This window comes from Papilio machaon, chromosome 10 (genome assembly GCF_912999745.1).
Source record: "Papilio machaon chromosome 10, ilPapMach1.1, whole genome shotgun sequence".
Classification (NCBI taxonomy): Eukaryota; Metazoa; Arthropoda; class Insecta; order Lepidoptera; family Papilionidae; genus Papilio; species Papilio machaon.
The window spans coordinates 3,358,477-3,382,500 of record NC_059995.1 but is presented as its reverse complement, the minus strand read 5'-3'; the positions used below and the strand labels follow the sequence as shown (position 1 = coordinate 3,382,500).

Sequence of the window (24,024 nt, the reverse complement as noted above, 5' to 3'; positions counted from 1 at the left end):
CTCATCTACATATAAACAAAGGGCACGCGAAGTTGAGTATCGCAAAACATTGAACCTTGAATTCTCGGCCATATACTTTTCTCTGCACACTTTTCGTGAAGATAAAAGGCGAAAATGATATACACAAAAATTAAGTAAATATATGACGAATTGAGAATATCCACTTTTTCGAAGTCGGCTCGAAACGTTAATAACGTCTCGTAAATGTGGTAAATATTTACTAACTAAATTCAATTATGAACTATCATCTATTATAAAATGTACAAAGTGAACCAATTTGCAACCAGATTTAATGTTGAACTATAAATTAAACATTTAACTTATTTATTACATATTGATTTAATAATACGAATATCAAAGCGGCTTTTATAACGAAATTATTTTCGTAACGTCAAAATGTGTCGTAAATATTTCTTTTGATTTCATACATATATTTTTATTGAAAGTAGACATTTAATGAATTGGGCTTAATAACATTCATGAAATTCTAAATAAAAAAGAAAATTAGCTTCAATCTACTCCACATCTTTGCTTATTAAAAAAATATCGGGGGATAAAAATATTTCGATAGATGTCAACATTTATTTCCCCAATAAAATACTTGCGGGTGATATTATGAAGACCGACATTAAAAAATAAGCAGAATTCATAAAACAAACAAGGAAAGGACAGGAGAAAAGTCCGCAGTAGCATCATTTTGTTTCGCCAGTGGAAAGCGAACATCGTTTACGGAATAACAAAATCTCGAAAGCAAAGAAAGTATGAAAACGACCTAATTTTCTTATTTCTAAGAGAACTGTTTACTGTACATTTTAGTATTCTACTAATGGTATGATGGGTAAGATTTTATTACAAGAAATGAAAATAACAATTTAAATCGATAATTTTCCTTGAACAATAAACAATTTCAAAAATGGCAGAGCCATTTTCAAGATTTTAATAAAACAAAGAAAAAAAATATGCTGTTTACTGCTTTCGTTGATTCGTATTACGGTTATCATAAAATGATAATTCCTAATGAATAAAAATCTTAAAGTTCAGTTTACTTCCAAAACCGTATGAATTGATAGGTATGTTTATAGCAAAATATTTTTTTCAAACCATTGAAATACATTTCGATATTGTATCACCTTTGATATTTATGTTGTGAAATGTGAATGAATTGATTCGCTCTATGGATTTCACAGTACATCGCGTTGATAAAACAAGTATACTTATTATATCTAGTGTATCACTGATAAATATATAAACAAACTAGGTAACCAGGTGCAGAAGTTACACTATATTAGTAATATGTTTGAAATCGTGTCTTATCAGTTTATCGTTTTGTTGCAAAACATAAATGACTTCAAGCTTGTATTTACAACGAAATATTTTATTGAGGTTTTACTTATAGAAAGAAGTAACGGACACATAGTTTTATTATTTAAATATTAATATATAGGCACAACGCCACTGTTATAGCAATTGCCCGCAGGGCCAATGTCTTTTTAATTACGACACAATGAAGCGCTTCGTCATTTTGTTCTCTACCCTGCATATGGTAAGAATTTAAACGCGATCAATATGGAAATTAATTTATATAATCATAGCGTGGTAACAAGAAATTATATAGTGTTTCTAATTCAATAATAAGCAATGAACTACGTATAGTCATAATTTTACACGTAGACTCAAAAAGCGTCATCCAACCAGCGCATTTGGATAAGTGCCAAGACTAAATCTCCAGAGGACGTTGCAATACGCGAACACTCCGAGAGAAAGCGATAGCAAGTAAATACAGACCATTCTAGTGACGGTGGTAAGGTCCCAGGCTGATCTTGTCTTCCCTCTAGCTTGCGTGCCATCTTTTCTCCGGCCCAGAGAGCCATAGCCGGAGGGAACGGTGGTATCTTCGCGTCTCCTTCTCCCGCCTCGTCTCAACGAGGAAAACCAATTAGATACGGATCCGCGTCTCTCCTCTTCGCCGGTCCCGGGGCCAGCCTTGATAAACATAACTCCGAGCGAGTGCTAACACACACTGCACATCACACACTGGCAAGATTTAGGCACTACCTCTCGATATTAGTAAAGCTAAAAAACGCGATACCTACAAGCTCACAATATAAACAAAACTTGCAAATATAATAAAGCAAATAAGTGATAAACGTCGAGCACGCGCCGGTGCCTGAGTCGATTTTTTGCCAAAACAATGTAAGGTGAAGCTGAACGACATGTATTTTGGTTTCGTTCCGCAGTGGAAACTTTTTGCTGCACAGACCTGGTCGTAGTCGTCGTCGTAGGTGCGGCGAGAGCAGCGCAGCAGCAGCGGCCACCACAGCGCGCCGCACAACAATCGCACATGCAAACACATCGCGCTCGGCGCACACTGCCCGCTAACGAGCGCGCCCGCACCGACTGACTGACAGTCGTGAACGTCGCCTCACTTTGGCACCGTGACAAATATACACCTATACGTTTACTTACATATCTCTTATCTCTACGCGTTGCGCCTACGACATACTTCTTGCAATTACGCTTATCATACGTACGTTTATTATTGTCGTAGCGATCTAACGCTGTCTAAATAAATGTGGGATTTGAAAATCAATTGAAAATAATCTATTTTTGTCAAATGCAGATTTATTACTTTTAATTTTGTTATTTAGAAGTATATACATATACGCTTGGCGCAGTTTCATGTTATCAAAGTTACAAATCGTTTTGCGGAAACGACACCGGAAGTATGATAAATTATGAAACACGACCGTTGTCGGCTGCGGGTTTTTTTGGATGGATATATATAAAAGGATAAATTGTCTAATTACTGAATGACACACAACCCTAGAGACATGAAATGTTGAACAGATATTTCTGATATGAAATCTGCAAAAACGAAGCAAGGATTTTTTTAATTTTAACCCCTAACGGTCTAGTAGGAAGCAAATATTTGTATGGAAAAATATTGATTATAGGCAAAATAACTTGCAAATTCAAATAAATACTTTTCAGTACAATACCTATTATGTTATTTCTGAAAAATGTATTCTCAAAAACTCTAAAAGCTTGAGGGCCAAATTTCGTACGGAAAAACAATAATCAATTTAAATTTAATATAACACTGCAATTCAAATAAAAAAGAGATTGAATTAAGTTAAATATAACTTAAATCTACATTCACATTTAAATGTAACAATAACAACAATGTAATGTCCAATCATTCGTACAATGAATCACAACGTGACAAATACCCAACTAGTTAACAGCGACTGGTAACATTATCACAATGAATTAAAAACCATTACATCTAATGACCTGACAAATTACTATATTAAGACAATGTATCATATCATCTACATTTATCTGTAACTATGTCTAAAGTGAAATTATAAAAGTTTATAAAAAGTTGAAATTATTAAATACAGTATCCCAATATCATTGCATTCGTTTTTGTAATAGAACTAACGAAAAAGACCTTAAATTAATCATAAAGAGCCAAAACATCAAAGTCGTTTAACTTCACCTATGTTTAAGACCTCGCAAAATACTATTGGCGACCGACTAAGGAACCTAAATTACCACTCACTGCTTTATTATAGGAACACTCGATTAGATGAAATCACTATACCGATAGCTGATCTAGAAGCTTTGCAACTATTAACTTCACATAGTTTTCTTCGAAACACTGGTCACGGTATGCGATGCTGATAATAAAGGACCGGTATAAAAAACGTAATGTCGAACGCGGCAATACGTCACGCTCGCGCCGCGTTCTGACAGCAACTGACATTGCCCGACGCAGCGCGATTTACCGCCTTGTGTGTACAGTGTATTACATGCCTCTCGCTCGGTCGTAGTAAAACGAGCATTGACGGTTTACGTCACAAGCTTGCCCGGGTTGCAAGTTTGAATGAAACGATCAGGGTACGTAACTTGAAATAACCAAATTAATCTAGTTTAACAAGTTCAAATAAAAAGTGTACTTTTATCCACACGTCTTTAAATGTATATTGATACATGTACAAAATCATTATGTTTGTCTTCCCAACTTCTTCACATGGTTATATATAATCTAAATACATCCTTATAATCCAAAAACAAACAGGGCGAGCTGATTAAAACCGTCAAAAACAGTTACAAAATATATTTTTGTGGAACAGTATCGCAAGTATAAATTTAAAGTTATTAGAAATTGCATACAAAACATAGTACACTTGAAAGAAGAATGCTCTGACGTTAACTAAATAAAATAGGAATCTACTATGATAATTTTTAGTATTAAAAACAAATATATTATTGAAGGATAGTTAAGCATGTTATTAGGAAAAAACAAGGGTGGTGATAATGGACTGCTTGCATAGTAAAGAGGGTCCTTCCTCTGTAACCGAAACCATTGCCTGCTCGAGTCATAGGATTCTGCAACTACAAATTGAAGCTACACCAGCTTTTCAATTTGATGTGAATTATAATTAATACCACATAAAACCTTTTTTTTGTTCAAAATCTGCTGTTAAATAATTACACTTTTTATAACTGTAAATAAATGGATAGGATATAAGCCGTGGTATTTTGTGCCTATTCATTTTCATCATTTTGACTTGAACGGTGGCGGTTTGTAGCAGTGAACATTTGAACTAATAATAAAGATATTATTAAGTATCAGGAACATCAACAGGCGCATTTAAGTCTAGATGACGCCAAAACTGTTATTACCAAACAAGACTAATCCATCTATACGGATCTGTGAATGTTGTATTTTTATATATAAGGCATTTTTCTATTTTCAAAATGAAAACTCAATTTTCAATTCTTCAAGTAAAATATAACTCATAACAAAAAATCAGCGGAATGCATACTCATCAAAAATTATTGTAATAAGCTACATTTTTCACAAAATCATTCTCATTATGATTATTGAAGTTTGTGTAAATAATAGTGGCACAATATTCATACTATGATAAGTGATCACTCCAATTTAAAGGTAACACACCTAGAGGCATTGTTTGGTTAATAATAAAGTCCCTAAGTATTCATTTATTAGTAAAAAACATAGGTACAACACTTAGGGACTGTTTAATGATGCATTAAACTACAGACTCATAAACTTAGTTGTAAGATTCATAGGCAGTTACATACTTTAATGAAGAAGTTATTTCTCTTTACTCATTGACATATTTATGTTTACAATGTCGTAAGTTGTTTCTTATTTATTAAAATTTGCTTGGTAGTGTTTCTATGGCTTGGATTCACATTTACGTAGGTTTATTTTGTACGAATCATAGTAAAACAATTAACACCAAAGGTTACTATATAATTCAATTTTGTCTAAGTTACATATAAATTACATTTTGAAATGTATTACATCCGTAATGTTTACTAAAGATATAAGAAAGAATAATTAAATTTACTATCTGATTTATATATGATAACACTTAAGCACAGTTAAAATATTTTTTTCTTGAACTAGTTTTTTAAACTCATGGTAGTAGCAGATCTACTACTTACCTGGATTTCCAGCAGCAATTCTGTTTTGCGGCGTCTTATTTCTATTAAAGTTTTTTGTTGTTCAGGAGTTAACTCTGGAAAAATATTTCACTGATACAGTATTTGGTATAAACATCAAAGCCTTCACACATTGAGGTCATATTCGTATAGTAATACATTAAAATAGATATTGATTTTACCGGTATGTGCAAAAGGATCTGCATGATTACTAGCAGTATTATTTCCTCCAAGAGACAAATTTTCAAATTCACTTATCATGTCTTACAATTAGTAAAAACAGTAAACAAAAGTTTACATCGTTATTATCTGACTGACGGCCATATTTATTTACTACTCGGGCAAACTCATCAGTCAGTCAGTACTCAGCAGTATAAGTCGCGTTCACTAAAATTTAAAAATTCTGGAAAAAAATTATCTAGCATTGATATAGAAGTGTTTAGTGATAAGATCAAAGAACATGTATAAAATATCAGGATCAAATAAATTTAATTTTCCATTGGATAAGGTTCATAGAAAAACAGAACGATTCAGTAACCATCCATTTTTGTACAGAGCAGTGTGACCAGATTTAGCGGAATTCTACAATTTAAGCAGAATTAGACCCGTGAATAGTTTGGGCAAATTGTGTTACACCTCTAAAAGTTAGCGGATATTGGCAGTGTATCTTACGAAAAAAAGCGGTGTTTCAGGAGGATTTGTGAGGAATTACCCTAGCATAATTTGTAAAATCTAATATATAAAATTCTCGTGTCACAGTTTTCGTCACCTTACTCCTCCGAAACGGCTTGACCGATTCTCATGAATTTTTGTGAGCATATTCAGTAGGTCTGAGAATCGGCCAACATCTATTTTTCATTTTATTTTTTTTAACTGCGCGCGTGCGGCGTCGCGGGCGACAGGAATTGACATATATAATTCATCGCTCATCGTTCGTTTGATAGTTTGAATTTTATAGTTTTCCAACAGATGACATGGCAAAAAAGATTGAACTAAAATCTTCTGTTTTTTAGTACCAAATCTGATAAAGTAAAACTTTCTTACTAAAGTGTACCAAAACTGTAAACCTTGTGGGATAGTATAGATCTCTTTTCGCTCGCCCTGATAAAAGTATACTTAAAGGGGTGACAACTCGATTGGCGTTGATGCGTTTTCGGCCTTAAGAAATAGGCATTTTGGGCCAAAAAATTGCAGAATATTAGACAACCGAATAGTGTATTGTGGAATATCAAATTTAGTACTGCAGCAGCAGACACGGGCCCGGGCACAGACTAGGGGTGGTCGTTGGAATAAAACGTTTTCATTTGCTTTTTTCAACTTGGATTAACTAGTTGACAACTAGTTATTAATCGAACAAATAAGTACTATGCTTTAGTGGTTTTATTACTTTTTCTATTTATTAAAGTTATTTGGCTATGTATCGTACAAATAAATAAAAAACAACGTTTGTTTTCTCTTTTGTTTGTCTACACCAAAATTTTAAGTTAAAAGTTTTAATTCTTAATTTAATTGTTTGGTATAATGAGAATAGAAAGAAAAAAGGGATTGATATTGTAATTCAAATCAATAATCACGACATTTTCGATTGCAAGTTCTATGAGAACAAACATCGAAAATCGAAAATATTCTTATCCGATTTTATTCAACCCATTCCTAGTGAATTGGCAATTGAATTGTCAAACTAATCATCCTTCAAGAGACGCTATATACTACACTAACTAAAAATCATACATTAAAAAAGAAAGACCGCAAAAAAAAACGACCAGTGATTCCAACATACAAATAGACAGTGCGTTTTTTATTCAACACTTGTTGAATAAATAACGGTCAACGGTTGAAACGTTTAAAGGCGATTAACGGTTGATTCAACTAGTTCGTTGAAACAATGCATCCCTATAGAGAGCACAGATACTAGTAGATACATATGATCACAGATTGCTTTTGCTCGCCGCTCCGCTCGCCGCAGTGTCTCCTACTCTTATTATTTGACGAAGAATCGTTCCGAGGCTGGCTTGAGGGTGAGAAAAGGAACACGCCCTACGTAGTGGTTTTTGTTATTTTGTGATTGTAATTAAGTTTTTGGATTGTTTGTGATTATTAAAATGTGATTTGAAAAATGTGAAGCATATATAAAGTTTTCTTTCTAGCCGAGTAGAATTTGAACGACGTAATTGGCGTAGCCGGCACTCCTATTTTACAAACAAAATAATGAATGACAATGGTTGCATTCACTTGAATAATTTTAAGGCCGCCAAGGGTACACATCCTTATAAAATAGTCCACGCATTTTTCGTATCATGCACTTCATATGAGGCAAGGAAATATAAGGTAAATGAAATACTATAACTATGTCGCTACGCATATGTTTCATTAGTTTTTTATTCCATGACAATGAGGCTTGCGAATGTTTTCACACATAATTGTATTATAATAATTTGAATTATTGCAGTAAAATTGTGATTGCACCTTTGTTTGTTGTATAATTTAGCAATCAGCTGATTAGTAATCTTTGACCTCAAACAGCTGTTTTCAACTATTTACTTATTGTGTGGACATTTGCGTAGTTGGCTTGTGCCATAACGAAAGATTTTATATTACTATTTATACACTAACAAATCAAATTTGTAATATAGTGAATTTATAACATAATGTTTTTCGTAGGCGACGTCTTGTCTGTGTTTCACATGTGGTAAACCGGGACCGCGTATGCATTCGTGTTTGCACTGCATATTCTTCGGATGCTACGCCGGCCACATACAAGATCATTCAAAGACAAAGAAACACTTTCTATATGTTGACCTGAGCTTTGGAAACATCTTTTGTGCGCAATGCCAAGACTACATTTATGATAGAGAACTGACTGATATTGCTGTTACACACCGATTGAAAGAAGCAAAGTAAGTGCATTTAGTACATAAAGTTCATTGAACTATAGACTGTTATCTTCATTTTATTTTTATTTACAATTTTAATTTTTTTTTAAATACACAAATAATATAAAAATTGCATATTATGTTTATTTGCCACCTTGAATGACCTTCCATTAATTGCATAACTGTTATTTAATCTATTAAGAAGATTGAAAACTTTTGCTGTGTTTGTAAACTTCATGTATCCATATGAATTCATGATTTAAAAATAAATCTACTACATTACTAGAAATCTCCGAAAGATGTAATTTTATTCATTTGCATTTCATACAAATGTTTGTATTCTTGGCCAAAGCAGATTACTACCATGACTTAAAATTCATGTTTAAGACAAATTTCAAGAGTTAATTCCATTCCATTTCAACGTGGTAATCTGCAGAGGTGTATTGTACATTGACCATTGTATTAATGCTTTTGTAAACAGATCATTAGGATTATATGTGCCATACACTCCATGGTTACCTAACAACAATGAGGCTATGGCTCTACGCCGTCTCCGCAAGAGAAGACTCATCAGCCCACACACAACAATAGGGCTGCGAGGACTTCAAAACCTGGGGTCCACTTGCTTCATGAACTGCATTGTCCAGGTGGGTACTAATTGAATAATTTCTTTTTCTCTGAATTAATTTCAAAGGATATTTTCAAGCTGTAGGTAGTCATCAGTAGTTTGAAAGTAGTAGCTTTGAAATGTAGGAAAAACTACTCTAGATTGGTATTTTAATAATTAAATGCAATTGAATAGAACAATTTCGAAGGATCATTTTTTTATTATTCATTTAACTAAAATGTAGTGGCTGGCTATTATATTTACACCTGCAAACCAGTTTTCAACTAAATTTCGTAATTAAGATGAAGTGCTAAAGGTTTTTTCTACTCAGGTAATTTGAGAGTCCAATCAATACTCATTGCATTGCATGAAAAAGGACGATTGCAAATGGTTGCTTTACCGAAAAAAATGTAATTAATTTGAAAAATTTTAACCTTGATAATTTCGTCAGAAACTGAAGAAAAGAGTCACATCTCTTTACAGATGTTTCTTTTTTCGTGAGTTGGGTCAATTTGTTTTTCGTGTTTTTTCTTCAACGTAACCAAACTTAACACTGTACAAATCAGGTAGATGGAATATAATAATAATAATCGCTGGGCATCCGCTCAAAACGGTCACTTCATGTTGTTACTGGCGTAAATTTTACCTGAATAGGTACGTACATACGTTTTGTATATCGTTTGTGTAAATATATACTTAAGGCTAGACATTGAAGAAGTATAAAGACGTTTTCATTGTCATATTTATAATTGCGATCTAGGGAGAGTAAAAAATGTTTAATTTGTATTCCTTTGAAATGTATGCACATTGTAATGCGGCTGCGTCTAGCCTCCCCAGCGTCCGACGTCAGCGAAACGTTGAAATCAATACTTGTAAAATTCCCGGGTCTTTCGACCTTTAAAATATTAACGACGCAATAGCGCATTCGCGAGGGACTCTATTGATTTATATAAGCGTTCTGTTCTTGTATAGATACCTACGGCCATCCATTCTGTTTACATTGATTACGTGTGATTTATTATACTGTTGTTTTAATACGTAAACATCATGGTCACTTTATTATTTACATTCAAAATTTTATTTTCAATTACTCGATTCGATAATTGGAGCTAGATGTCATAGGAATAGAACACGATTTTTACAAAAATAGGTTCCAAAAATACCTATCCTTGCATAATATGAACGTAGTTTATGAATAAATTGACATAAATTATTTAAAACAGATTTATTAGACTAATCTATATGATAGTTATTGATTAAGTATACACATTCATAACTAGATCCAAAAAATGCAAAGCCGTTCTAATTGTATCCAGTTACTTTCCGCAAATTGGAGTCGACTGTCGTTCTAAGATGCAGTCGTCCGTAGCGCTTGCGACTGGTCTTTAATCGTAATAATTATGTATTGGTATGTCTTTTAGGCACTCATTCACACGCCCTTACTGCGAGATTACTTTCTGGCCGAGAAACACAAATGCAAAGCGCAAAGTTCCGGCAAATGCCTTGTATGCGAAGTCTCAAAGTTATTCCAGGTAACATGAACAAAACCTTTTATTTATTTTATTAATTACAAAACTAAATATTTGAAGGTAACGATAGCAGAGGATAGACTTTTGGTGCTACGTTCAATAGGCAAATATGTTGCCGTCTTTGTCGTTTACCCAGCATAATAGGACAGGATATTTACACTACTATTTTAACATTTCTTTATTATGTTTTCCAGGAGTTTTATTCTGGCGCGAAGACTCCTTTGACCCTACACAGACTTCTGCACCTGATCTGGACGCACGCGCGCCACCTTGCCGGCTACGAGCAGCAGGACGCACACGAGTTCTTCATTGCAACGCTTGATGTACTGCACAGGTAATGTATACCTTATTGATCTTGTCTTTATATTCTCCTCTGGTGTATTGACTACACAGAATTTTAATTTATTATTTGCTTGTTACAGGCACTGTATGAATGGCGTTGAAGATATAGAGAAGAAAGAGAACGGTCGCTGCAATTGCATCATAGATCAGATTTTCACGGGGGGTCTGCAGAGCGATGTAGTGTGCACATCATGTTCAGGCGTGTCTACTACCATAGACCCTTTTTGGGACATAAGTCTAGATGTAGCCGGACCGGGTTCACTACAGGCGTGCTTGGAACGTTTTACACGAGCGGAGCATCTCGGCTCAGCTGCAAAGATCAAATGTTCAAACTGTCGAGCGTACCGGGAATCGACCAAACAACTGACCCTAGAAACTCTACCAATAGTCGCAAGTTTCCATCTCAAACGCTTCGAACACTCGTCACAGATCGACAGGAAGATATCAGCATTCATATCGTTCCCCGCTGAGTTGGATATGACACCGTTTATGTCGTCACATCGTCGTGCAGTAGATATGGGTGGTGCGGACAATAATAACGCACCTCAAGGCATCTTTGAAGATAATCGTTACTCGTTGTTCGCTGTAGTTAACCATTTGGGTTCGCTGGACGCCGGCCATTACACCGCATATGTGCGCCAAATGAAAGGAAGCTGGTTCAAATGCGATGATCATATGATCACAAGAGCATCACTACGAGAAGTCTTAGATAGTGAAGGGTATGTATATCAATCTATATATATAAAAGAAAGTCGTGTTAGTTACACTATTTATAACTCAAGAATGGCTGAATTGATATGACTGAAAATTGGTGGGCAGGTAGCTTAGAACCAGGAAAAGGACATAGGATAATTTTTACCCCGTTTTCTATTTTTTATTCCGCGCGGACGGAGTCGCGGGTAAAAGCTAGTGTTTTATAAAGTTTTTCGAATATAATAAAAAAAAAAAACAATAATTTAATCATGTTTTATTCCAGGTATCTACTCTTCTATCATAAAACCGTCCTGGAATATGAATGTGATGTGTCATAAATTGGAAATTTCATAAATTATTGGGCTCATGTTTAGTTGGAAACAGTTTACAGATGATTTGTAAACGATAGTGACGTGTTTGATGAATCAAATTGATACACTGGTTGTTGACCAGATATTTCTGTAATTAACTTTGAAATAAAGTGATATTAGTGCATATACAATTATCAAAATCGTTTCCAAAATGAGGAAGTTGTGTTGGTGATGATTTTTCTTAGCGCTAAGCTTTAATGTATTGTATTGTTGTAAATTATGTCTGAATATTGTATACTACTTGTATAACGACTGAAATAATTCTCAAAATCTCGATGTTATGCGTCGTATTACGTTTATGATAATTATATTTTTAATTTACTTTGACATCAATATAATTTATTGTAGAATTAAAATTATGGCCGACATTTTTTTTTATTTCTTGATAATTGAGAAATGTATCAAATCCAATTATAAATATAAAAAAAAGGAATAGTATTTAATACATAATGATTGTGTAATTTTTCAAATCAGGTATTTTTACTGAACAAACTCTTGAATCTACCTCGCCATTTATCTCTTGCATTTGACTTAGACTTAAATAAACTGTGCTTGAATTATTTTTTACTTGGAGTATGTACTTTGTAACTTGCTTTCTTACTCCCAAGTGTATAAAATGTGACGTAATATTAAATAAATGTATAAAATGCTAAAATATTAAATCTCTTCGATATTTTTGCAGATTCAGTGTTAAATAATGAATTAAAATATTTTTTTTTAATCACAGTCAACAAGTCTTGTATAAAACGATCAATTTATATGGCCCGTGCGATGTATCCTCTCCTTGTTCAAAATGTATGACTGAACTGATCTAGCTTAATGTGATATTTAATATTTATGTGTGTACAGTCGCATTTAATGGAAATGAAAAATTATAAATAAAACTATATAAATTATTTTACATTTATAAAAATATAATCACTGATTATAATAAAAACGGACTTTTTTTTCTCAATTTAAATATTAAAACTGTCCAAAATAAAATGACATTGTCAGTCATGGATAAATATAAGTTTTCATTTCTATTGAATTCGACTATATATTTTATATAAGTTAGTTGTAAATACCACCTTTCCCGCAATTAGTTTTACACAGGTACAATATAACTATACATTAGCAAAATGTATTACATATGTGTACATATTTGTTAGTGTGGTCTTTCACTGCTTAAACATCTAAAAATATTTTCATCTCAATTATATCAAAGTGAATGAGAGAGACACTGTTGAATAATACTTTAGCAAAATATATAACAAAAACACTGATCTCTCTATAAATAGATGTCATTGCTTGGAAATGACAGCTTCTTCATTGTTCAGACTTAAACATACCTGTGGAAGTTCCTGACAGTTAATTCTATCTCTTATTATTAGTTTGTAAACCTCACCACCGCAACCGTCATGGCCAAAATAACCACAGTTTATAACCTATTGTGTATACAGTTTGCTAATGTATGAAAGCAGTGTTAATTTGCATTTAATATTTAGTTAGATCCGTACCTAAATCGACTTATTGTCTTAACTATTAGATCATAGTTTCAAATTATGTGATAGAGAAATGGTATTCATTTTATTATATCAATGGACTGGAAGTTTTTTTTAATCTAAACAAAACGGATCTTTATGTAAAATACCATTTGGTAAATGAATTTAGTTTTTAGCGAAGTTGACGTATGTGTTATACAGGAAATATTTTGATAAGAATCATTAAGTTATAAGTAAAATTGTAAGAATATCAAATATAATTATGGAATGAAATATTAAAGACAAATATTTCCATAACAGATTGTAATTGATGTTTATGATTAATGTGTTATTCTCATTGGTGTCCCTGTAATGAATATAGAAAATACACAAATATAACCAACCAAATAAAACAAGTTTTTCATTTCTAAACATTTATTTAATAGTTAAATATCACAAATAATTTAAATTGGCTGCTTCTAGCAATTACTGAACATCGATACGAAACAAAACAATATAAGTGTTGCCACAATTAAATATACAATGAAATTAAATTGTGTGAATAAATAAATATGTAACATATGTTCACATAAAAAATATATCCGACTTCTAGATAAATACTACTCGAATATTTGCAAGAAAAACTCCTACCAAATGTAGTTGTGTACTACATTAAGGTATTAGATGGCATGCATCTTTTCAACAAATAACATGAAATAAAATTTTGAGTATTGCTTTGCATTTAACTTCATATAAATCAAATACTATTACGATGAGCTTTAATAAACATTTACATCATATTTTTATCACGATACATTCAGACTAAATATTTTTTGGCCACTTTGTGGTACACAGTAACAGTAAGGTTATTAATGTTGCTTGAATTGATATTATTTCGCGCGAGTTAAACATTTATTTTATTGGCTACATTGTATTGACGGAAGTTTAACACAAGATCGTCTATTCGACGACCTTAAAAGTGGTAACAAACCGTACTAATATTATAACAAAATTTTAATACAATTATTGACTGAACAACAATTTTAAATATTATAAAGATAATAAATATTATATAATATTACGAGGGGAGGTCCAAAAGTTCGCGGAATGGAGGGGATGGAGTGGGGATAGGGTAGCTCGCTTAGTGTCATACTAATTGGGCACTCATAATTAGTATATATATAACATTTCAACCCTATAGTGCCATTCGTTTACGAGTACTCGCCTGCTGAACAAGTCAATCCGGAAGCAAACTGCAACTATGGAGAAAATTGAACATCGCGCTGTGATAAAATTCCTTACCAAGCAAGGAAAAAACGTTCAAACCATTTTAAATGAAATGGAAGCCGTTTATGGAGATCAGTGCCCTGGTAAAACAATGGTTTATAAGTGGCATGGTCTTTTTAAACATGGTCGAGATTCAATTGAAGACGACTCTCGCTCTGGGCGGCCAGCTGACGCCACCACATCAGACATCGTCGAAAAAGTCGAAAAACTTGTACTCGAAGACACACGTTTGAAGAAGAAACAATTATCTGCATTTGTTGGAGTATCAGATACAACTATTTTGCGTATCCTGCACGACCACCTGGGCATGACAAAAGTCAGTGCAAGATGGGTGCCGAGAATGCTCACGCCGCTTCAAAAACAGCAGCGCGTCGACGCGTCTAAGCACTTTTTGGAGTTGTGTGGAGACGAGCCCGTGCAGATTTTGGAGCGGATTGTTACTGGAGATGAAACATGGGTTCATCACTTTGAACCTGAGTCCAAACAGGAGTCCATGCAATGGCACAAAAAGGGTACACCACCTCCCAAAAAATTCAAGGTGTCAGAATCGGCGGGAAAGTTGATGGCCACTGTTTTTTGGGATTGTAAGGGAATATTACTCATTGATTATAAAGAAAAAGGTACCACTATAACCGGAGAATACTACGCACTCATATTAGAAAAGTTAAAGGAGTCAATTAAAGAAAAACGTCGAGGAAAATTGGCCAAGGGTGTGTTGCTTTTGCAAGACAACGCGCCGGTTCACAAGAGCCGAGTTGCCATGGCTGCTCTGCACACACATGGGTTCGAACCACTTGTTCACCCACCCTACAGTCCAGACCTGGCTCCTAGCGATTTTTATTTATTTCCAAATTTAAAAAAAGAGCTAAGGGGAAGGAAATTTTCCGACGATAATGAAGTGAAGGAGGCAATTTCGGCCCATTTTGAGGCCAAAGACAAAAAATATTTTTTCGATGGTTTAGAAAAATTAATTCATAGATCGAATAAATGTATTAGACTTAAGGGTGATTATATTGAAAAGGAAAAATAAATTTATTCTTATATTTCATTGACAACCCTTTCATTCCGCGAACTTTTGGACCTCCCCTCGTATATCGTCGTCTTGGAACAACAGGGTTCTATCTGACATTTTTAAATAAATATATTTTTACCTCGTAGGTAACGATTCGGTTGTGACGGTTCTATCTGTCTTTTCCATCCATTGTTTTGTTCATTTGTTTTGAAATTTACAGGTGAAACAGGTGAAACAGGTGAAACCGCGTACATAATGAGGATCAATGCTGTATGTTTTAATCTATGTACTTTATATTGCTATTAGTAAAATATACCATGAAAATGGTAAAAGTGGCAGTTCATCCGTTATAGCTATTTATTCGTAAATATTACAACTAAAATAAAATTATATTAATTTACGTTGTAACTAACATTCGTAATGATTAGATATAGAGGAGTATCTACTAATTAGAATTTCTAATATCCATATTTTCGCTATAAATTGAGAACATTTGAAACAGCTTTTTTTTGCATTTGTAACTACATTATGAGATTCTTAACTGTCTAATTCTTGTCTGTCTAAATATTCAAAGTAAACATTTAATTGATTTTTAATTAAAAGTAAAATATGTAACATTTATACATTGCGTTTTTTTTTACTTGTACTTTCATTATGTCATCATTAGCATAATTTCTACTCACGTGGTGTCTATGTGGGCGTGGCGGGGACATGTGTGGGCGGGGCCTGTGCGGGCTTGGCGGGCTCATCGAGCAGGCTCTCGAGCTGCTCCACCTCAGTGACGGGCAGAGAGCAGGCGTAGCGTCGGCACACGTACGCTGTCGGTACCTCGCTGCATTTGATGCGGCTCAGTACTACAAATCAATATCACAGATAATCCTTACTAATATTATAAATGCGAAAGTAACTCTGTCTGTCTGTCTGTCTGTCTCGCTTTCACGCAAAAACTACTGAACCGATTTAAATGAAATTTTGTACACAGATAGTCTAGAGCCTGAGGATGGACATAGGCTACATTTTAACGCGAAAAAGGGGTTGTAAGGGGTTGAAAGTGGGAGTGAAAGTTTGTATGGAATTATCGTCATTTTTACAGGTGGAAGATTGAAACTTATTTTCAAGGCTAATTTGATAAAGATAAATATGAAATTAAATTTTTGGAAAAATTTTACCCCCAAGGGTGCTAAATAACAATAGGGGATGAAATTTTGTTTGGCAATATGCTCGGTTTTGGTGAATGTTTTGTTTAATATGTTTTGCTGTTATCCTTGCCAATATTTAGTCTAGAGCCTGAGGAAAGACGTAGGCTACATTTTAACGCGAAAAGGGGGTTGTAAGGGGTTGAAAGAGGGGGTGGAAAATTGTATGGAAGTGATCTTCTTCTTTTACAGTTAGAAGCTTGAAACTTATTTTTGAGGCTGCTAATTTGATATAAAGAAATTAATATTCAATATTTGAAAAAAGTTTACTCTTAAGGGTGCTAAATAACAATTAGGGATGAAATTTTGTTTGGGAATATTTTAGATTTTGTTGAATGTTTTGTTCAATATGTTTTGCTGTTACCGTTACAAATATTTAGTTTAGAGCCCGAGAAAGGATAAAGCCTACTTTTTAACGCGAAAAAAGGGTTATAAGAGGCTGAAAGTGAGGGTGGAAATTTGTATGGAAGTATCGTCATTTTAACAGTCAGAAGCTTTAAACTTGCTATTTAGGCTGCTGATTTGATATAAATAAATATGTCATTTGAAATTTGTAAAAGTTTTACCCTCAAGGTTGCAATGTAACAAAATGGAATAGGGGATGAAAGTTTGTATGGGAAGATGTTTATGTGAATATTTTGTAAGTTTAATATTTTTTGGCATTTTTTATAAGTTTAAGTAAAAAAAAAACAACAACAACATAATTCTCGACCCGTAACCCAGAGGGGTAGGCAGAGACCCAGGACCTACATTTGGCGCGGTCCGGGCACACCTCTTTCTATGTTCTTCTACATACATCAAAGCATAGCACGTTGGTTAAATAAAATAATTATCTCAAAAAAAATACTACCCAAAATAGTATTTCACGCGGACGAAGTCGCGGGCACAGCTAGTAATACATAAATACAGTTTGTGTTTTATGAAATATCGAGTCTAATGTCACTTAGTAGAGTTAACATATATTTATGGAACGACAGGTAAAACAATGGTGTGGTTAGCAACGTCTCTTGTATGAATGTCAACTTGATTAGATAAGTAACTCAGTTAACAACATGAAGTAAGCCTTTTTCTTTTAAGAGGCTTAGTTAAATTGTTATTATATTAAAACATAATACCTAGTTTACATTAAGCCAGTACAGTAGGACAGTAGCGCTCAAAATCAGCGCTGGCATACAACTGGCATAATGTAAACACTAACTGGCGCCAATGAGCCAGAACATGGCAGCACTACTATCCTACTATACTGACATAATGTAAACCAGGCATAACATAGAAGAAAATGAATTAAGCAAGTAAGAGCGTTTTTATAATAAAGTGCAGTCACAAAGGTGATTGACCTTTGTGAATTATGTACAAAAAATAATAATAAAAATGAGAACATAAAATGAATGTGCATATTATAAAGTGTTGCACACTCACGTATGTCGGACATACCGGCGGGCGAGTCTGGGTCTGCTACGGCGAGCACGCGGCCCGCCAGCAGGCGCGACCGCACCGCGCGCACCAGCGCCAGAGTGCGCGGGTCCGAGCACGCACCGCTTATCAACACCTACACGATATAGACAAACTGATGTGTTTCTTATTTGCATTAAAGGAGTAATGACTTCTATACATTACTACTACTAACTTAAATGATATCTAAGACTGATATCTAACGAATCGCAATTGTGACAAACATTAAATTAATTATCAAAATATAAGTAAACAATTGCTACTAATAAAGAATTGATAAAAAATTTATGAATTACTCTTGTTGAAAATAATTTTTTAATATTAACTCTTTAAAAAGGTATTTTTACATTGAAATTGTTCATTGGTTTTATATTAACTCTTATTAATTTAAAGAATTTCATCAAAAACTTATTGTTTACACTCCTCTATTTTATGACGGTTTTTTGACATTCAAAGTCACCTACAAATAATAAAGATTACTAGTGTATACTTCGAAGTGTCTGTATGAACTATGAACACAAGTGTCTCTTGATTCATCCGTACAAGTGTAAATAGATCAGACATTAATATCACAATTTCTGTTGCAGTCTATTCATACTTTAAGGGTGTCATTGTTCGATATTTTCCGACTGTCATAAGATCCTCGTAGAACTATATGTTACCTGTGTTGGTGAGTCATTGTAGAACATAAGCGCAGACATCATCTCTGGCAGGGCGGTGGGCGTGTCGTTGAGCCGCTTGGCGAACACCGTCAACAACCTCTTAGCCATATTGCGCTCTACGTCCCCGCCCTCGGCCGCCTCGCTCTTATCTGCGTATGCTGCCAGCCGCTGCAGGTTGTGACACGACACGCTGTTCCCTGAAGGCTCAGCACCGTCTTGATCTGTAAAACATGGTACAAACGGCTTGATATGACTTAGATTAAAACAACATATAGGTTATAGAAATCAAAATTCAGGATCCTGGCTGAATGCGATATATCCAATATCTGATAGATTCTCAGTTATTTGATTGAATATTGCTTCATAACATTAATTTTAAAAAGTCAGAATTCCTGTTCACTGTATTTTTTGTTTATATAGATTAAGCAAAGAAGAACTATTTTTTAAAATGTGGTGACCAAATCGTAAACAAGAAATTAATGAGTTGTAGAAAATAATGTATGGTGAAAGATTTACAATTACCTTCTTTAAGTCTCAGAACCACTGTATCATCATCAGTAGAGCAAGTAAAGTAACCACCATTTGTATCATCCCAGAACAGTTCATTCTGTTTGTACTGCAGTTCTCGTGCCCAATTCAGCCAGTAAAGATCAAGAGATGCTTCATATAAATCAAGCAAACCTTTAATTAGGAATGCATAATCATCCAAAAAACCTTTAATTGGCTCTTTACTGAAACATAAAATGAGCTCTTAAATAAAGTGACTTATAATAAAATGAAGTATATATATAAGAAAGCATAAAATTATCCTTACGTTTGAGCAATAGACCCATCTTCGCCTCTATAACAAGAATGCAATAATGTCTTGTTAGATGGTTCATACAAGTGTTCCTTTATAAAATTTGCAGTTTTAATAGCATCATCAACATAACTCTTCTCCCCTAGCCCCTGGCCTGCTTGAGCTAACCCAGCTATTATCAGCCCATTCCATGAACAAAGCATTTTGGTGTCCAAATGAGGACGAGGTCTTTTTTGACGCTCTTCATACAAGATGTTGGTACAGTAAGAAATTACATCCTCAAATTGTTCAGATGTAATTTCAAATTTAGACATAGTTTCTTCTTTGCTACCATACACAATCAACACATTTTTATTTTTCAATTCACCATGAGGGTCACTTTCCATTGAAATGTTCCCATCTTCTTCCACATTGAAGTAATCACAAAATATGTCAAAGAAAGAAGTCTCATTAATTTTCTTATCATCAAGAAGTGTTTTAAGTTCATCAAATTCCCAGACACAGAATGCTCCTTCTTTCTTATGTGGAGCACCTTCATAAGGATAGGAATCTGCATCCTCAGCACTATAATAACCACCGGACTCATGTCTTAAATCTCTATTAATATACTTGATTATATCACGAACCACATCAGCATAAAATTCTTCCTTTGTTGCAAGATACGCATCAGTGTATGCAACAATCAATTGAGCCTGATCATAAAGCATTTTCTCAAAATGGGGCACATGCCAATCATTATCCACTGAATATCGAGCAAAACCACTTGATACATGATCATGAATACCACCTTTGGCTATTTTCGTTAAGGTATAAAGACACATGTCAAGACATTTTTTCCCTTCAGGATCAGATTTATCTCGTGCATAAAAATGAAATAGAAAATTGAATATAGAGGCTTGCGGAAACTTTGGAGCTAAACCAAAACCTCCAAAGTGTGGCTCAAAGATAGAAATATATCTTTGAACACATTTATTCCATGTTGCTTCTCCGGGTACCAACTGAGATGAATCAGAATCAACCAGAGATATTTTTTGCAATGCTTGCATTATGTTATGACTGGCATCAACAAATTGGGCTTTGTTCTCTTTCCATTTCTTAGCCAAAGAGAGTAGAATACTCTTAAAGCCTGGTCTACCCCATCGGTCTTCAGGGGGAAAGTAAGTGCCCCCTGTTATAGGTTTCAAGTCTGGTGTAAGGAAAACAGACATTGGCCAGCCACCACTGCCAGTTGTGGCCATAACAAACAACATGTACACACGGTCTATGTCAGGCCTTTCCTCTCTATCAACCTTGATGTTTATAAAGTGTTCATTCATTACTTTAGCGACATCTTCATTCTCAAATGATTCCTTTTCCATAACATGGCACCAATGGCATGTAGAATAGCCAACAGAGAGAAAAATTAGTTTATTTTCTTTTTTAGCTTTATCAATAGCTTCTTCGCCCCAAGGATACCATTGTACAGGATTGTGTGCATGTTGCAGTAAGTATGGTGACTTTTCAGTTATAAGTTGATTAGTATACTTTGGTTTTTCTGCTGTTGCAGATTCAATATTGGTTTATACATTTTTATTATATTATCACTGTAACTTCTAGTAAGTTTAACAGAGCACAAATTTTGTCCAAATGTTGTCAATCTGTAAAGATAATTTATTTTAACCAATTGGACTATTACTTCTATAAATAATAAAAGTTGTCTTGGCAGACCAAGTACCTAACTTGTTGACTATGCGATACATTGCTAAATTTATGTAATCATTGCATTTAATCAGCTGTTTAAAAAGAAAACAAAAATGGAATATAATTTCAGACTATTGTATTCTATTAAAATTATTATATTTATTGTATTCTCTTAAAGAATAGGGACTGATTATCTTTTATTAACAAAAAAAATCTGGTAATTAAAAGGAAAATGTGAGCTCATTTATTTATATCATAAATAGACATACTAAATTTTATCACTTCATTATTGTATATGACAGTCAAAACAAGGTCAAGTCACCTATAACAGTATTTACATATATTACCTAACTAGCTTAAATGTGTGAATTAATGACTTTATATCATTAAAAACAGCATAAAAAAATTACCTTTTACTCGAGCTGAAATCCCTATTTAGGCAAAACAGAGATTCTTTATTCGTACTTTGATTTAAATTTAGATTCTTTAATTTACTATCACCTGACGACAAACGTCTTAACAACAATACGGCTCGACCATTAGGCATAATAAAAAAATATTTTAAGTATATTGTTTGCCGCACTTAGCCTGAAATTATTGTATAACATTAATTTATCGCGCAAAATTGATAAAATTGACAAAATACAAAAACAAACTAAAGACGTTTCCGAAGTTGTCAGATTATATAAAAATAACATAACAGTGCACAGATAAAGAAGAGTAAAAACTGTGCCCTCGAAAAATTGTTTAAATTGTTTTTATTTGCTTTCTTATGCAGAACTTTTTATATATCGTTCTAAGATGTCGTATTTTTTTTTAAACATTCAGCTTCTTTTTAAGTTATTAGTAAGATAATTTAAAGATCGGCACCAAAAATCCGACACCCAAAAGTCAATATAAATTTGTAAAACTTCGTGAAATCGTGCATTCACAAACATACAAAGACAAAAATACAAAATCATATCATAGTGCTTTAAAAAACTTGTGTTTTATATAATTGAAACACTTCAAAGCTATCTACACTGTATCTCTACGTAGTAATTCTATACTGGCACTCAAATATACATACGGCTATTCTGTTGAACGTCGAATTTGTATGAAACACTCCACCATTTTAGGTATTCTTTTTTTTTCAAGTTTCTTGCAGTAAGATAGCTTTTCTAATTTTCAAAAAAATTTCCACTCTGTACAAGCCAGAGGAGAAAGGACCCAGAGTTCAAAAGTTATCAGCGCCTTACAAAGTAACATACTGCAACAAAATTTTATTGCCATTCGATTTGTATAGGAGTGCTAGGTTGTTGGTAGGTTGTTAATTATTAACTCATAGAAACAGACCCTATAAAGTAAGATGATAAGAGAGAATTAAATGAAAATAAACTATTGGTTATAACGATTGGTTCTCTAGTCGACGCTGCTCTCTTTGCTGATTTCTCATGAAATGCGAGGGAGAGAAGTAAACCACTGCGCATGTGCGAAAAATTGGACGCCATTCTCACTCATTGCAACAAGACATGTTTTGACGTTAACAATTATGTCGAACATAGTACGGCCTAATGTGTATTTGACACGAAATGTTTCATAATTTATTAGTGGAAATGAAATCTAGTGTGAACTTACCCTTATGATATTCAAGTGATAGTTAAGTAAGGTAAGGTTATGTTATGACTCGGTAAAATATGATTTGTTTAAATTAAGATAAACGTTAAACCATTATTATGACTTTATTATTTGTATTTATTACAGCTTCGAACATATTATCGATCTTTATTGTTTTAGAATTATTAAGTTCAAATCAAAAAAAGTTTTATAGCTGGCTATATGTTTTCAAATAAACTTACGTATTTATCGAATGATTTAATAATTAAAATTTAGTAGACATGTATTTGGATACTTCTTTACATGTGTTTGGCTGCATTAAATTATTTTTATTTAAACGCAAGATGTTATGCATATAATGCAGCAACAAATTAAATTTGTATTAATTAAATTATGTAAGCTTAGTTTACGAAGAAACTAAACCCTAGGACACAAAAAGTTTCGATGGGTGTCTAAACAAGGCACTGTTATAAGTCCTTAGAGGGAGTTGGACAATATTCAATGGATCGTTGCTATGGCAACAGCTGGGGGGTTGAGTCCGATACAAAGCTAGGGGTTCGTAGAGATTTGCTGTATATAATTAACAATTCTATTCTTCTCGTGGGTTTGTTTAGGGTTTGGATAGATGCGGCAGAATTATGAAAACAAAACATTTCGAAATTAAATAGTCACAGCAAACATATTTTGTACCAATCGCGCTAGGCTAGGCTATGTATGACAAGAGTATAGACATAATCGAAGAATATTTGCTCAAGTTATACGTATAGATGCTGTATTTTTGTCTTGATTGCTTATTGAATTTGTTCTTTTAAATATCTTTTTACATTTCAGGTACACCGGAACCAGGATAAAGTTTTAACTATCGTGCCTTAATATCTTCCTCCAATTGCCTGTTGCACTCGTTAATGGCGGATCACACAAGCATTATATAACGTTGTCCATATTATATATACTCGTACATAAGTCTAGGTACATGAATCG

General features: G+C 33.7%; 3 protein-coding genes across 7 annotated transcripts in view; 1 reads left to right on the top strand and 2 right to left on the bottom strand.

The window, feature by feature from the left end:
* LOC106713096 (cytohesin-1) overlaps positions 1–5,832 on the bottom strand; it is a 36,991-nt gene extending 31,159 nt beyond the window's left edge. Inside the window, exons 1-2 of one of the 4 annotated variants that reach the window (XM_045679730.1) lie at positions 5,664–5,832; positions 5,485–5,558 (exon numbers count right to left, since the gene is read on the bottom strand). In XM_045679730.1, the coding sequence (XP_045535686.1) occupies positions 5,485–5,558; positions 5,664–5,742 (153 nt within the window). In that variant the 5' untranslated portion in view covers positions 5,743–5,832. Of the gene's footprint in view, positions 1–1,785; positions 2,090–2,260; positions 2,577–3,565; positions 3,782–5,484; positions 5,559–5,663 lie in introns of those variants that run through there. The other 3 variants (XM_045679728.1, XM_045679729.1, XM_045679731.1) reach the window with 3 other exon arrangements.
* A 1,570-nt stretch (positions 5,833–7,402) lies between these two features.
* LOC106713154 (ubiquitin carboxyl-terminal hydrolase nonstop) lies at positions 7,403–12,148 on the top strand. 2 transcript variants are annotated; one of them, XM_014505866.2, is made up of 8 exons: positions 7,403–7,499; positions 7,629–7,809; positions 8,143–8,378; positions 8,836–9,001; positions 10,383–10,493; positions 10,685–10,824; positions 10,913–11,551; positions 11,809–12,148. In XM_014505866.2, the coding sequence occupies exons 2-8, from the start codon at positions 7,690–7,692 to the stop codon at positions 11,861–11,863; spliced, it is 1,467 nt and encodes a 488-aa protein (XP_014361352.1). In that variant the 5' UTR covers positions 7,403–7,499; positions 7,629–7,689; the 3' UTR covers positions 11,864–12,148. The 2 variants fall into 2 exon arrangements, with proteins under 2 accessions (XP_014361352.1, XP_014361351.1); XM_014505865.2 differs by having other exon boundaries at positions 7,407–7,548.
* A 3,948-nt stretch (positions 12,149–16,096) lies between these two features.
* LOC106713097 (spermatogenesis-associated protein 20) lies at positions 16,097–22,080 on the bottom strand. Its single transcript, XM_045679619.1, is given in 7 exon segments — positions 16,097–16,512; positions 18,274–18,403; positions 18,969–19,189; positions 19,491–19,699; positions 19,783–21,319; positions 21,322–21,404; positions 21,858–22,080. Coding segments are annotated over 7 exon segments (2,481 nt in total). The 5' UTR covers positions 21,995–22,080; the 3' UTR covers positions 16,097–16,348.
* Between the last annotated feature and the right edge of the window lie 1,944 nt (positions 22,081–24,024).

Excerpts from the sequence above, each read along its gene's own strand:
- LOC106713154 (XM_014505866.2), top strand. The coding sequence starts at position 7,690 with ATGAATGACAATGGTTGCATTCACTTGAATAATTTTAAGGCCGCCAAG. Across the intron at positions 7,810-8,142 it reads ATGAGGCAAGGAAATATAAG|GCGACGTCTTGTCTGTGTTT; the intron begins GTAAATGAAATA and ends TGTTTTTCGTAG. Across the intron at positions 11,552-11,808 it reads GAAGTCTTAGATAGTGAAGG|GTATCTACTCTTCTATCATA; the intron begins GTATGTATATCA and ends GTTTTATTCCAG.